Source organism: Lepisma saccharinum, chromosome 1 (genome assembly GCF_977018435.1).
Source record: "Lepisma saccharinum chromosome 1, izLepSacc3.1, whole genome shotgun sequence".
NCBI lineage: Eukaryota > Metazoa > Arthropoda > Insecta > Zygentoma > Lepismatidae > Lepisma > Lepisma saccharinum.
Window position 1 is genome coordinate 161,930,283 of NC_139229.1, and position 13,124 is coordinate 161,943,406.

A 13,124-nucleotide genomic window follows, 5' to 3' on the forward strand; every position below is an offset into this window, starting at 1 on the left:
CCTTCTTCCTACTCAATACAAGCAGCCCAATTTCTAAAAAAGAATACAGCATACACCCATTTATTTACTAGCATTGAAAAATTATTATAGAAAGGATAAAAAAATATTTACCATGTTCCATGTGCCACAAATTATGAGAAATAAAATGTGCAGATAAAAAAAAAGATGTGATATCTATATACAGTATATGCATATTTTTACATGCTAAAAAATCTCATCAAACTCTATGGCAATTAACTTGAATAAACTACCAGTGTGTGCAGATTCATTATGGTATGAAATAACCATAATATATTTATTTTACAAATCAAAAACTTCAAAGCTAAAGCTCATTCTGCAATCATGCTAAAGCCAATAATAATAATAATAAAATACTGAAATAAAAAAGTCTATTAAAAAACTCCAGACATTTCGTCAGTAGTGTAGTAGAAACAAACATGCTACTCTAATTTCACACTGCACATCTGTGTACTATATAAAAATCACCCAAAACTTCACACAATAAATATCAGAAACCTGCCTTCCACTTCATCAATACTCTCCTCATCAGCTGAAACATTAAACAAATAAACTTAATGTGGAAGATGCTTATAATTTTTGGACTTAGCACACCCTACAGCATCTCTCATAATTAGAGCCCCGATTTGTATGTAATTACATATTCTATTCCTTTCTCGATACATTCCTTGACCAGGAAAACATCAACGAATTATATAACTGACATGATTTTGCGTAAGATTTATGTAACATATTTTTACATATTTGCCAGGATATTACATATTTTACATATTTGCTCATTTTCTTCACATAAAACAACATATTTCACTAATATTTTTCCTATCTTGATCCATTTTCCTATATTTTCGATCTCTGAAACATGAGATTTGCAGCTCATGCTATGTCATATTTTATAATCAATGAAATGCTTGGTGCTTACAGTCACCTAAAATTGACTGCCAAGTCGAAAGACAGGGTGAAGACAAAAGGAAAAACAATAATAAAAAAAATAATAATAAAATACGGGAACTGTTATTTATCGAAAGATGCTGGAGTTCTTACAAGAACATTTTATCGAATCGACAGCAGTATATGACAGCTGAAAACATGGGAAGTACTCTAGTGGCTCACTCTGTAACAAAACATCAGTAAGTTCTGTATGCATTAATTTCTCTTGAATCTGCCCCTACATTACATATTCTACAATAATTTGCGATGTGAAAAGTAATTAATAGTTACCAAAATTGGTTTCTTAAATATGTATACGTTGCTGTGCTTTTTTAGAGTTTATAAATTTGGTACAAATTTTAATTTGATTAACTTGTGTCTTTAAAATTATGTTGAATATGTTCAAATAAAATAAATATCTAGCAGAATTCTTGAAATTACTTGGATACTTGATTATTATTAATATTACATATTCTTTGATACTACATATTTAGCTACATATCCTATTGATAATACATATTTAGGTACATATTTTGTCAATTATTGTTACATATTTTGTACTTTGATAGTACATAAAAATCCCAGGTCTACTCATAAGAACTGAAATTTATGCAAATGGCAAATAATAATTTCAAAATACTTATTAATAACTGTGTAGTTTATAACAATGACACCCTATACAATTTACAGAAATGCAGTGGAGAATAATAATTTAACTGGACTAGCTACACGAAACAGCTTATGGCACACAAGAGGATATATTTTAACTCCAAAAGTTATGTGAAAATTGAGGTTCAACCAGGGAGTTTGGTATTTCACTCTACCACTGAGCTACCAAGTCAACCTCTGGCCTCCCCACAATTTCCACAACTTGGATCACTGTGCAGTGTCCAGAGTGGTGGCATCAGTGTTCACATGTAATGAAGGTGCCTAATAGTAACCTCTAATTGGCATTATAAACTTGCAGACATCTTGTAGAATTGTGGCGAGGCCAGAAGTTGGCTTGGTAGCTCAGTGGTAGACCCATGACATGGAATGACAAAGTCCAAGATTTAATCCCTGCTGGAACCACAATTTTCACATAACTTTTCCATAAGTTATAATAATAATACAGCGTGTTTCAAAAAGAATATACGTATTACAAAGTATTATTTTTTCCAAACTATCGATCGCTGCGCCCCGGCTCGGCTATTGGAGAAACGAATACATAGTCTAGTTTATATAATAGCCGCTAGATGTCAGTTGTGTTCTGTTTTGCTTGGTAACCGTCAGTTGTTTGAAATGGCTACTCCGCAGCAGAAATCATTTTGTGTTCTCGAGTTTGCGAAGTGCAATTCCGTGATTACAGTGCAAAGACGTTTCAGGTTGAGGTACCAAATTGATCCTCCGAATGGGTGGAACATTCGCAGATGGTATCGACAGTTTGTAGATACAGGATGTGTATGTAAAGGAAAGAGTCCTGGCCGCCCTCGTGTTCCTGAAGAAAATGTTGCACGAATTCAAACTGCTTTCCAAGGTAGCCCTTCAAAATCAACTCGTAGTGCCAGTCGGGAGTTACAACTTCCTACAACAACAATTTGGCGTGTTTTGAGACGTCGGCTGGTTATGAAGCAGTACAAGGTACAGCTGTTACAAGCTCTGGTTCTTGATGACAAACGCAAACGTGTGGCATTTTGTAACGAGATTCTTGATGCTATTGACAATGACAACACTTTCGCACAACGCATCGTGTTTAGTGATGAAGCTGCGTTTCATGTCAGTGGTCAGGTAAACAAACATAATGTTCACATTTGGGGCCTACAGAACACACATGCATTCATTGAACATGTACGAGATTCGCCCAAAGTGAATGTGTTTTGCGCGATATCTGTTTATGGCCTATTCTTCTTTGATGGAAACACGGTTAACGGTCAGCAGTATCTCTCTATGTTACAAAACTGGTTGTTTCCGAGGCTGCACAAAGACAACTTCATTTTTCAACAAGATGGGGCACCCACTCACTGGAGTCGCCAAGTGCGTGATTATCTGAATGAAACTCTACCGAACCATTGGATTGGTCGTCAAGGAGCTGGCGACTTAGGATGTATCAGCTGGGCTCCACGGTCACCGGATTTGACACCCTGTGACTTCTTCCTGTGGGGTTTCATTAAAGATAATGTTTATGTACCACCACTCCCACAGAACCTGGAAGAGTTGAAGAACCGGTTCCGTACTGCCGTAACATCCGTGACGAAGGACATGCTTGCCCGAGTATGGGAGGAATTTGAGTATCGATGTGATATTGTTCGTTTCACTGCTGGAGGACATATTGAACATCTGTAATCTGAACTTGAGAGGTTCGTAAGTATGTGTGTCAAGTTTCATCTTCGTATGTCTTAAAGTTTAATAAATATATGCATGCGAAATACGTATATTCATTTTGAAACACGCTGTAATTTGAAAATAGCAGGGTAAGATTGAACTTTAAATTGAAAAATTAAGGTCTACACAATTCTCTGAACAATCAAATAAGTTAACCATAACTCCAACACAAAAAAAATACAAGCACAAAGTTATATAAACCTTGATCATCATTTCACGCGCATTGTTAACTCACAGTTCTAAATTTTCATTTTAATATAATGTAATACAAAGGAAAGAAATGTTTACCTAAAGAATGCCTCCTACTTCCTGGTTTGGATGATGGTGGGCGATGTGTTGTTGTTGACGATGGCCTCATAACAACAGGCTCCTATAAACATGCCGTAAAATTTGGTATTAAAACAAAATGATACAGCACTTTGTTACACACACATGACCATTGTTTATAAAACAAAAAGTGAACAACAGATACTATAAAGTGTGTAATAACATAATGATGAAGTGCGTATTACTCACTATCAAATATGAAAGAGTAAATACCTAAATAGTATCAGAAATTCACAACGTACGTGAGTGAGTATAAATTTATCCAAACTACATTTCGGAGGTCAATACTTCCTCCCTCTTCAGGTCCACATGAATATCTAGACACCAGCCACGGTGTCACGTAAAAAGTGTTATATAGGGATATAGGTTAAAGGCTAGGGTAAAAAACACTTATAAAAATCCTTGACTCTGACAAAGTACAAGTTCCTGTGTTCCTAAAAAGCCCATATTAAAATACTAAATGGTTTAAAAGCAGGTCCACTGCAGCGGCCCAGGAATCCCAACCAGCTGTGAGGCAAAGTGTGTGGGAAACAGTCTCCATACACAGAGTTGAAGGTTACCTCCCCTCCATGGGACTGATTCCGCTCAACTCTCATTTCACCAATGCAATGAAAATTCACGTTCTTCCCCCGCAGCTCTCGAAACTTCGGCGGTGACATGAAAACCTAACTCAGCGTAGTCATTACCGGCTTTATCCCACTTTTTAAGAAAATGGACCTACCCTCCTCTAAATTGCAGTCATCTGTATTACGTTTATTATCATTTCTGGTGCATATAGGTATGTGCAGCCTCATATACATTCCGGTCTAATTTATTACTACTTTTTTTTAATAACTTCCCTTCTTACGATTCTATGTTTACTTTCAATTATGTGATCCAGGCTGGTTTTAGGAATCCCTTCCCTAATATCTTTATCATGCTCCCCCCATCGGATTCGCATGCTCCTTCCATTTGTCCAACATATTCCCTCCCGCATTCGGACACAATTCTGTATGCTCTTCAAGGTCTCCTTTCCCTGCCCCCTTTCTTATATTCCGTAAAATGCTTCTCAATATTACGGGGGGGGCTTTTGTTCCACATTTAACACCGTACCATTTCATGGCTTTTTCTATTTTTTCCGAAATTCCTTTACGATAGGGAATACCGACAAAGCAAACTCCATTATTCCGTCCCTCCTCTTTTTCAATTTCCCTATCGGCAATATTGGTTATTTCATTCCTTACAACCCTCCCAGCTTTCCTAGTGATTCTATTCATCTCCAAGATTGAATATCCGTTCTTCAAGCCCACTCCCCTTATCCATGAAATATACCCGTCATTACTCCGCAATCAGTTTTTGCTATACTTAAGTCAAGAAATTTAATCTTCTTGTTGACTAGGTCTTCCCTGGTAAATTGTATCCTTTCCTCCTGTTTTCCCATTTCAGTGAAAACAAGGTCTAGGTCCCTTTCCTTCCCAATAATGAGGATATCATCGACATACCTACTATAGAATTTTAAACTTCCCCCTATTTGGTCTCAGGCAGCTTTTTCGAAGTAATGAATAAAGATATTAGCCACGAGTCCGGATATCGGGTTGTCCATTGCCAACCCCTCTTTCTGTTTAAAGATCTTTTCGTTAATTTAAAAGTAGTTGAAACCAATTATGAGGAAAAACCATCTAACGTATTCCCATGCCACTAAAATTTCTACTCCTTCCTCCAACAACCACCTCTGAAGGCAGTTTCCGCTTTGTCTCTTGGTACACTGGAATACAAATTTACTACGTCAAAACTATTGATATTATTGTCGTCCCCAATTTCCAACTCTTCAATGGACTTTTTGACTTCAACAGAATTCTGAACATTAAATTGGGTACTTCCACTAATTTTCTTCATTCTTTTTATCAGTTCCTTAGCCAGTCCATAACCCAGGTGCTTTGTCGGTATTCCCTATCGTAAAGGAATTTCGGAAAAAATAGAAAAAACCATGAAAGGGTATGGTGTTAAATGTGGAGCGAAAGCCTCCCCCCCTCCCCCGTAATATTGAGAAGCATTTTAAGGAATATAAGAAAGGGGGCAGGGAAAGAAGACCTTGAAGGGGAGAAGGTGTTTACAGAATTGTGTGCGAATGCGGGAGGGAATATGTTGGACAAACCAGAAGGAGCATGCAAATCCGATGGGAGAGCATGATAAAGATATTAGGGAAGGGATTCCTAAAACCAGCCTCTCGGATCACATAATTGAAAGTAAACATAGGATCGTAAAAAGGGAAGTTATTTAAAAAGTAGTAATAAATTAGACCGGAATGTATATGAGGCTGCACATATATGCACCAGAAATGATAATAAACTTAATACAGATGACGGCAATTTAGAGGAGGGAGGGGGGGTTCATTTTCTCAAAAAGTGGGATAAAGCCGGTAATGATTACACTGAGTTAGGTTTTGATGTCACCGCCGAAGTTTCGAGAGCTGCGGGGGAAGAACGTGAATTTTCATTGCATTGGTGAAATGAGAGTTGAGCGGAATCAGTCCCATGGAGGGGAGGTAACCTTCAACTCTGTGTATGGAGACTGTTTCCCACACACTTTGCCTCACAGCTGGTTGGGATTCCTGGGACGCTGCAGTGGACATGCTTTTAAACCATTTAGTATTTTAATATGGGCTTTTTAGGAACACAGGAACTTGTACTTTGTCAGAGTCAAGGATTTTTATAAGTGTTTTTTACCCTAGCCTTCAACCTATATCCTTATATAACACTTTTTACATGACACCATGGCTGGTGTTTAGATATTCATGTGGACCTGAAGAAGGAGGAAGTATTGACCTCCGAAACGTAGTTTGGATAAATTTATACTTACTCACGTAAGTTATAAATTTTTGATACTATTTAGGTATTTACTCTTTTATAGGGATGTGCCAAAGCCGATTACAGATGTATAAAAATTGGCAGAAATTGATACATCGGCATCGGCATCGGCAAAAATCCGATATTTAAACCGGTACAGATTATACTAGAGTTTTACCTTCTAATAAGTTTTATATTTTAATTTTGTAAGATTTATTGAAAATTAGGTTATGATTCATCATTATTGTAGAGTTTTTGTAATAAAATTATTGCAAACTCTCATTCAGAGGATCAACCTAACTCAAAATCGGAAATAAAACAGTACATTGCTGAACCAGGATCTGCTGTTGTATTGGAAATTCAAAAGTGAGTATTCAAACCTGAAGCAAGTGCTGAGAAAATACTTGGGCATACCTGCTGCATCAGTATTCAGTGATTGAATGTTCAGTGTTGCTGAACAGATTTGCGATAAGAGAAGAAGTATGTTACTTCCTGAACTGCTAACAAAACTCGTGTTTCTGAAGTTGAATCTGGCAGCAGTAAATTTCCAACATTAAGAACAGGAATTCATTTTGCATTTCAAAGAACTGCTTGTGTACTAATGTAAAATCTCTTGTTCTTTTTAAAGGTTCACATAACCACCTTTTGTAGATGCAAATGTACATTCGCATCTCTTGAGAATATATATATGTATATACATATGATATGCAATACAAATGTACATAGCAAATTTATTTTTGTCATGCTGACAAATCGGAATCGGACAAGTACCCATACAACTGCCAACACGGTTATGTGGGTCTTCAGGATCACCATCACCTCTGCAGTTTATTGAATTGGTATGAAAAGACAAATATTATCATTCTTTAAAAGAAAAAAAAAGAAACATTTTCTTTATCATGTTACCATTGGTATTTTCCAGATTTCACAATGGATTTCACTCACACAGAGGTATATCAACACATTTCCATCTGAGGATGTAACCTTGTATTTAGGGGATTATTGACGAAACTTGCGGGAGGGTGGTGTTGGGGATGTGTGAATAAATCGCTGCCTTACAATAATGTGTGTTGCACTCTTTAATAACATCTTCTAGTCCACGTACATCAACCAAAGTTTTACCTAAAATAAAACTGTTTTCAACTTGATCTTGTTACTAAGAGATCTTTTTTAAATTCCTGTTCAAAAGATAACTATGGATTATAGTTCGATGCACAGGCAACTGCAACTTGCATATCACTTTACAGAATCTTTCTTTTAGGCATTTAAACAAGCATTTATAATACTAACATTGATAATTTAGATAAATTGTTCCAATTTGAAATCATACCTGTGGTGATTGTGGTACATCAACATCACCATTAGGTACTGGAGATGCTGCATTCAACATGGACATGTCATTAACATCTCCTTCAACAGGAATTTCTTCCCGGATGTCGAAGGTTGCATCATGTTCGGCTGGAATTTCTGTATCAATACTCAGGGGTTGTTCCTGTAGAGAGGAAGCCTGCCTGTGGACAGGGCTTGGTAAAGCCTCTGCTTCCTTCACTCTTCTGTAAGAAATCCAATTAGAATAAAGAGATTGCAACATGTGAATCTGAATAAAATACCAGGGTGAGTCAAAAGTTCATTCGTTTTTGCACATGGACATTGAGACTGGAGACACAAGGTGTGACATTGGACTTATTCGGCAAACCATAGGCCATTCTGTTGTATGGTCTTCTGCCAACATTCCGTACATGTCGTCCTTGCAGGAAATGTGCGAGAGAGCGAAACAAATGGCAATCGGATGGTGCGAGATCAGGGCTGTATGGGGGATGAGGCAACACTTCAATTCCCTCCAAGTCCTGCAGTTCCTAGGTAACAATTCATGACCGGTGACATTGGAAGTTATCGATCTGCATTAAAGCTCTCTTCCGATGCATCAATGTTGGGTACTTCTAGAGCATAGCATTATGGACCCGCTGCAGTTGTACAGCGTAAAGGTTCCCATCGACAGCACGACTGTCTGGTATGAGTTCCCGGGACAATGGACCATTGATATTCCACCATATGCACAACATGACCTTTTCAAACTGTCCCCTTTGAACAAGTGCCATTGCTTCTTGATGTGGCTGCAACCACTGCTTACCACTGGCAGAATATCGTACTAAGATCCACTTTTCATCACCTGTGACAATTCGATGCCAAAACCTGTCATTCCGTGGATTTTGAAGCAATTGTTGACAGATGGAGACTCCTCGTTCATTCTGTTGTGGTATCTAACTCATGGGGAACAAGTTGATGCTGTCGGGAGACAAAACCCATTTGTTGAAGACAGTGAAACATGGTGCTTTGGAACAATCCAACCTGTCGTGCTAGTTGCCGTGTACTGATGCTTGCATCAGCTGCCACGTGCTGTAGCAGAGCATCTGCATCCATGGCAGCCGGTCTTCCATATCGGGACATGTCTTCCACACTCATGTCCCAAGACGAGAACCGCTTGAACCTTTTCTGGCTGTCCTAATGCTCACTGTGCCCTCATCTACCACCACCAAATTTCCCTCGCAGCACTCACCCTTTTATTACAATAATGTCGTAACAAGATAAGCACGGCCAATTTGTCGACATCCATGACAGACGGCCATAATTGCACTGTGCCTTGTAGAAATGAGTTGTGCCTGTGTGAATGTATGTACCAGGTCGCGCGCGCGCAAGCAAGTCATGTGCCTACCGTGAGGTGCTGGCTTGGCTTTCCAGGTGTTTTCTCCAGCATCACTGTTTCCCATGTGAAAAACAAATGAACTTTTGACTCAACCTGGTATATTACACACAGCACTATTTTTTTTTTATTCCACTTGTGTTTGAGGCAACTTCAACTTAACGAAGTTTGCAAGACAGTTTAAAGAACTAAAATCCAGCTACAGTTATTGTTTCCCATATCTGAAGGAAGTATAAGGAGTAGAAATACACAGAAAAGAATATGTGTTACAAGCTGTCCAATTTTTAACTTTTATTCATGCATGCACATGGGCATCGGGAGGGGGGGTGGGGGTCGAACCGGTCCGTCGAACCCCCTGGAAATTTCCTTCTACTTCTTTTTCAATTTATGGCAATTTATAAACGAAGCTCTTTATTTCACCTCATTTTGTGTCATTGCTTAAAAATGGTCATGAGATATCAAATTTTGTATGAAACTTTCATAATCTGCAACACTGAAACTCTGTTAATTTGTAACTTTCACATGTTTTGAAGCTTCTTATACTACTGTGTTTGCTGCTGCTACTGGTACTAATGTTCGAAGTAACTATTATGTAATCTTGGTTGTAACAAGTACTATATTATTCATATAAAAAACTTATTGGATGCTAAAATAAACTAAACTAAAACTGCTACTGCTAACACTGCTGCTACTACTACTAGTAATAATAATAATAATAATAATAATAATAATAATAATAACAATATAATTTAAAATACCGATAATGCAATAATTCTAAAAATGAACCCCTCTTTGACAAACTTCTGCATATGCCACTGTGGTCTGTATCTATCAGAATATTTTTGAGGAAAGGGGGTGTCTTCGACATATTTGATTCGACCCCCCTAGGAAAATTTCTGGCAACGCCCATGTACATGCATGCTAAGTATTTTTAAGGGGAGCAGGCTGTTGATATAAAATTGATTAAGCAACAGTAGCTAGCTACTAACAATATAATCAATATTACTATTATTATAAGTTAATAATAGTAACACATTGTTATTATATCTTTTATTCCTTATTGGTAATTTTTTCAGTATTTTTTTTTTTCCACTTTTATTGCATTTAAATCATTTTTGAAGGCTTTTAACCTTCATAGCCACTTCATACATTTTAGTCATATTTGATTCTCCCAGCATTGTACAAATGGAAAATCTGCATATTCTTTTGGGCAATTGCTCGTAACTGTACTATAAATATTGTAGCAATTTAAAGTTAGACAGAATAGAAAAGAAAGTTAGGTTATAAGAGATTGCAAATATTCTAGCACAATCTACCAAAGTTTTGCTAATACATATTCGAAGATTCAATTATGAGATAATCAGAATATTAAAATATGTGTCACTGAACCACTAAAGCCATTTTGTTAAGAAAAAAATTATTGTGATTTTGCATACTTCACATGGTTCCCAGATTGTGGAAATTCACTGGCCAGTATAGGTGGTTCACTTCAAACACGTTTCCTCATATCAATACAAATAATATCAAAAGTCACATCACTATTGGTTGTGCTCAGCCATAATTCAGCAAACTGTTCTTGTATACTAACTTCCACATGTATCGAAATATTTGTAGTTGTGATGTCATATAAAATAAACACTGACATTGTGCAGAAATAAAATAGAACATAACAAAATGTTCAACATGTATTGTAAAATAATATTTACCTCTTTGAATCTTTTGCTTTGGTTTTCTCAGCATCATCCTTCCCAGTCCTGGCCATGCTATTTTTAGATCTTGTTTTTTTAACCAGCTCTTGTTTTTTTGCTCTTTCTTGTGCTTCATTTCTTGACAGAGATGTTGTTTGTTTATTACTGCCAACATTTTTACCTTTACTTGCCACCTATATAAAAAACATTCAGAAATTATATACATAATATTTATAACAAACATAATAATGACTAGGGACATTGAATTTTCGCGATGCGCGAAATCACGAAATGTGAAAAAAAGATGCAATTTTGAACATTCTGCACGTAACTACAACCCCAATGATGAAATATGCATGAGTTTTATTCACGAAGTAATGCGAAATGTGTGCTTTTCCACAAAATGAACGCTTTTTCGCGAAATAACCGTGAAATATCATCAAATTAAGTAGAAAACATGCAAAACCGGCAATCAAGATTGTGCACGGAAACTGTTGATTTGTAACGAAACATTTGCCTAAAGTTTCCTACCACTTGCAGCTGAAGAACGTTTCATCTTCGATCACATCAGGAAGATGCTGCAAATTGGGATTTCCCATGCACATAATCTTAGTTCGAAAACTTCGCTCCCTGTCAAGCTGCATTCCTTTCTTCCCCCGAATGTCTACTCAACTTCCAGTTTCATTGAACTTGCTAGCTGTAGCAGCGATAAAATTAGTCTGTTCCCGCACATCAAGGGAAACAATGGTGTAATTTGTGTTCAGTCATGAATGAATTTTGTTTATCATCATGTGATATTCAACATGTGTTTGTGTATGTGCAGTAGTGATTATTTTATTTGTTGGACAGCAAGGATATCCTTTAAATACATACAATGAATAAATCACTTGAGATATGCAATTTAGAAATGAAGTGATTTTAGGTTGATGTTTTTTTTTTGTTGGACAGCTAAGTACTTGTGTATGTGTACAGTATATAAAAATGAAGTAGTTTATCAATTTATAGCTCTTTTGTATGTTGTTTCCTCTCATGATGAAAAAGTGTGTGCCATTTTCTTTCCACCGCTGGTATATACATTTTATTTACCACTCTCCTCAGTTTCTATTTACCATAAATTCGTCTCCCTAATAATGACTATCACATTGAAGGCCAGTTCTGGATATGTTTCCAAGTTTCTGAGAGCTAACGCTACTCCCATCTTCAGAGAGAGATATCCTGAGAGAACCTCTTCATTAATTGCTGCCAGGAAAGCAATCTATCTATCGTCATCTTCAATATCTTAATTTTAATATGTGATTTTTACATGATCTTGCTAGTTTAGTACTGCCCTCTCTAGCTGATACAGATGGTACCAATATCAGAAGTATACATTAGAATTTAATCACAGAAAGGGTAATACTTTTTCTGGGATCTAGGTGTCTTGTGGAATCCACAAAAACACCAGGCAACACTTGTGAAATTTAAATATCCTGTAAATTATGCAAAATGCGCAACTTTAATTATTTTTGCAAGAACACTGTGAGAGGAAATTGATTTTGCAGATAAATAGTTATCTCATGTGAAATTAAAATATTTTAAAGTAAAAGTCTGGTAAATTGCTATAGTATAGTTCCAACGAAATTTTATAATACGAGGGTCACTATTTATATTTTGAGCCTAACAATGAAAAAACAGGAATTTGGCATTGAAAACTGCTTTATTGTTTTTCGAAGTATTCTCCTTTATGGTCAATACACGTTTGCATTCGTTTGAACCATTTGTCAAAGCAGTTTTTCCAATCTTCTTGAGACACCTCCATAATATGGTTTTTGAACGCATCAACGGCGTCTTCCGCCGACGAAAATCGTTGTCCACGCAATTTATTCTTGACATTCGGGAACAAGAAGAAGTCATTGGGTGCCAAATCAGGACTGTACGGCAGATGACGTATCAATTCGATTTTTTGACTGTTCATAAAGTCGGTTGTTAGACGAGATGTGTGACAGCTGGCACTGTCTTGATGAAGAATGATCCGACGGCATTTGTATGTTTTCCGTATTTGACCGAAGACCTCTGGCAAACAAATTGTTGTGTACCATTCAGAGTTGACCGTTCTACGTTCCTCTAAAGGCACAGTTGCCACATGACCAGTTTTCCCGAAAAAACAGGCGACCATTTGTTTCGATGTGCTTCGAGCGCGAACAACTTTTGTTGGATTGGGTTCATCTTGAAACACCCGACTGCTGTTTACGTTCCGGCTCATATGCATATATCCATGATTCGTCACCTGTTACAATC

The 13,124-nt window shown here is 37.0% G+C and overlaps 1 protein-coding gene across 2 annotated transcripts in view; it reads right to left on the reverse strand.

Moving 5' to 3' along the window:
• The window catches only part of IFT54 (intraflagellar transport 54), a 53,954-nt gene that overhangs the window by 20,421 nt on the left and 20,409 nt on the right, over positions 1–13,124 (reverse strand). Inside the window, exons 5-8 of one of the 2 annotated variants that reach the window (XM_083141533.1) lie at positions 10,866–11,041; positions 7,789–8,011; positions 3,595–3,676; positions 521–550 (exon numbers count right to left, since the gene is read on the reverse strand). In XM_083141533.1, coding sequence (XP_082997659.1) covers positions 521–550; positions 3,595–3,676; positions 7,789–8,011; positions 10,866–11,041 — 511 coding nt within the window. The remainder of the gene's footprint in view (positions 1–520; positions 551–3,594; positions 3,677–7,788; positions 8,012–10,865; positions 11,042–13,124) is intronic. The other variant, XM_083141541.1, reaches the window with a different exon arrangement.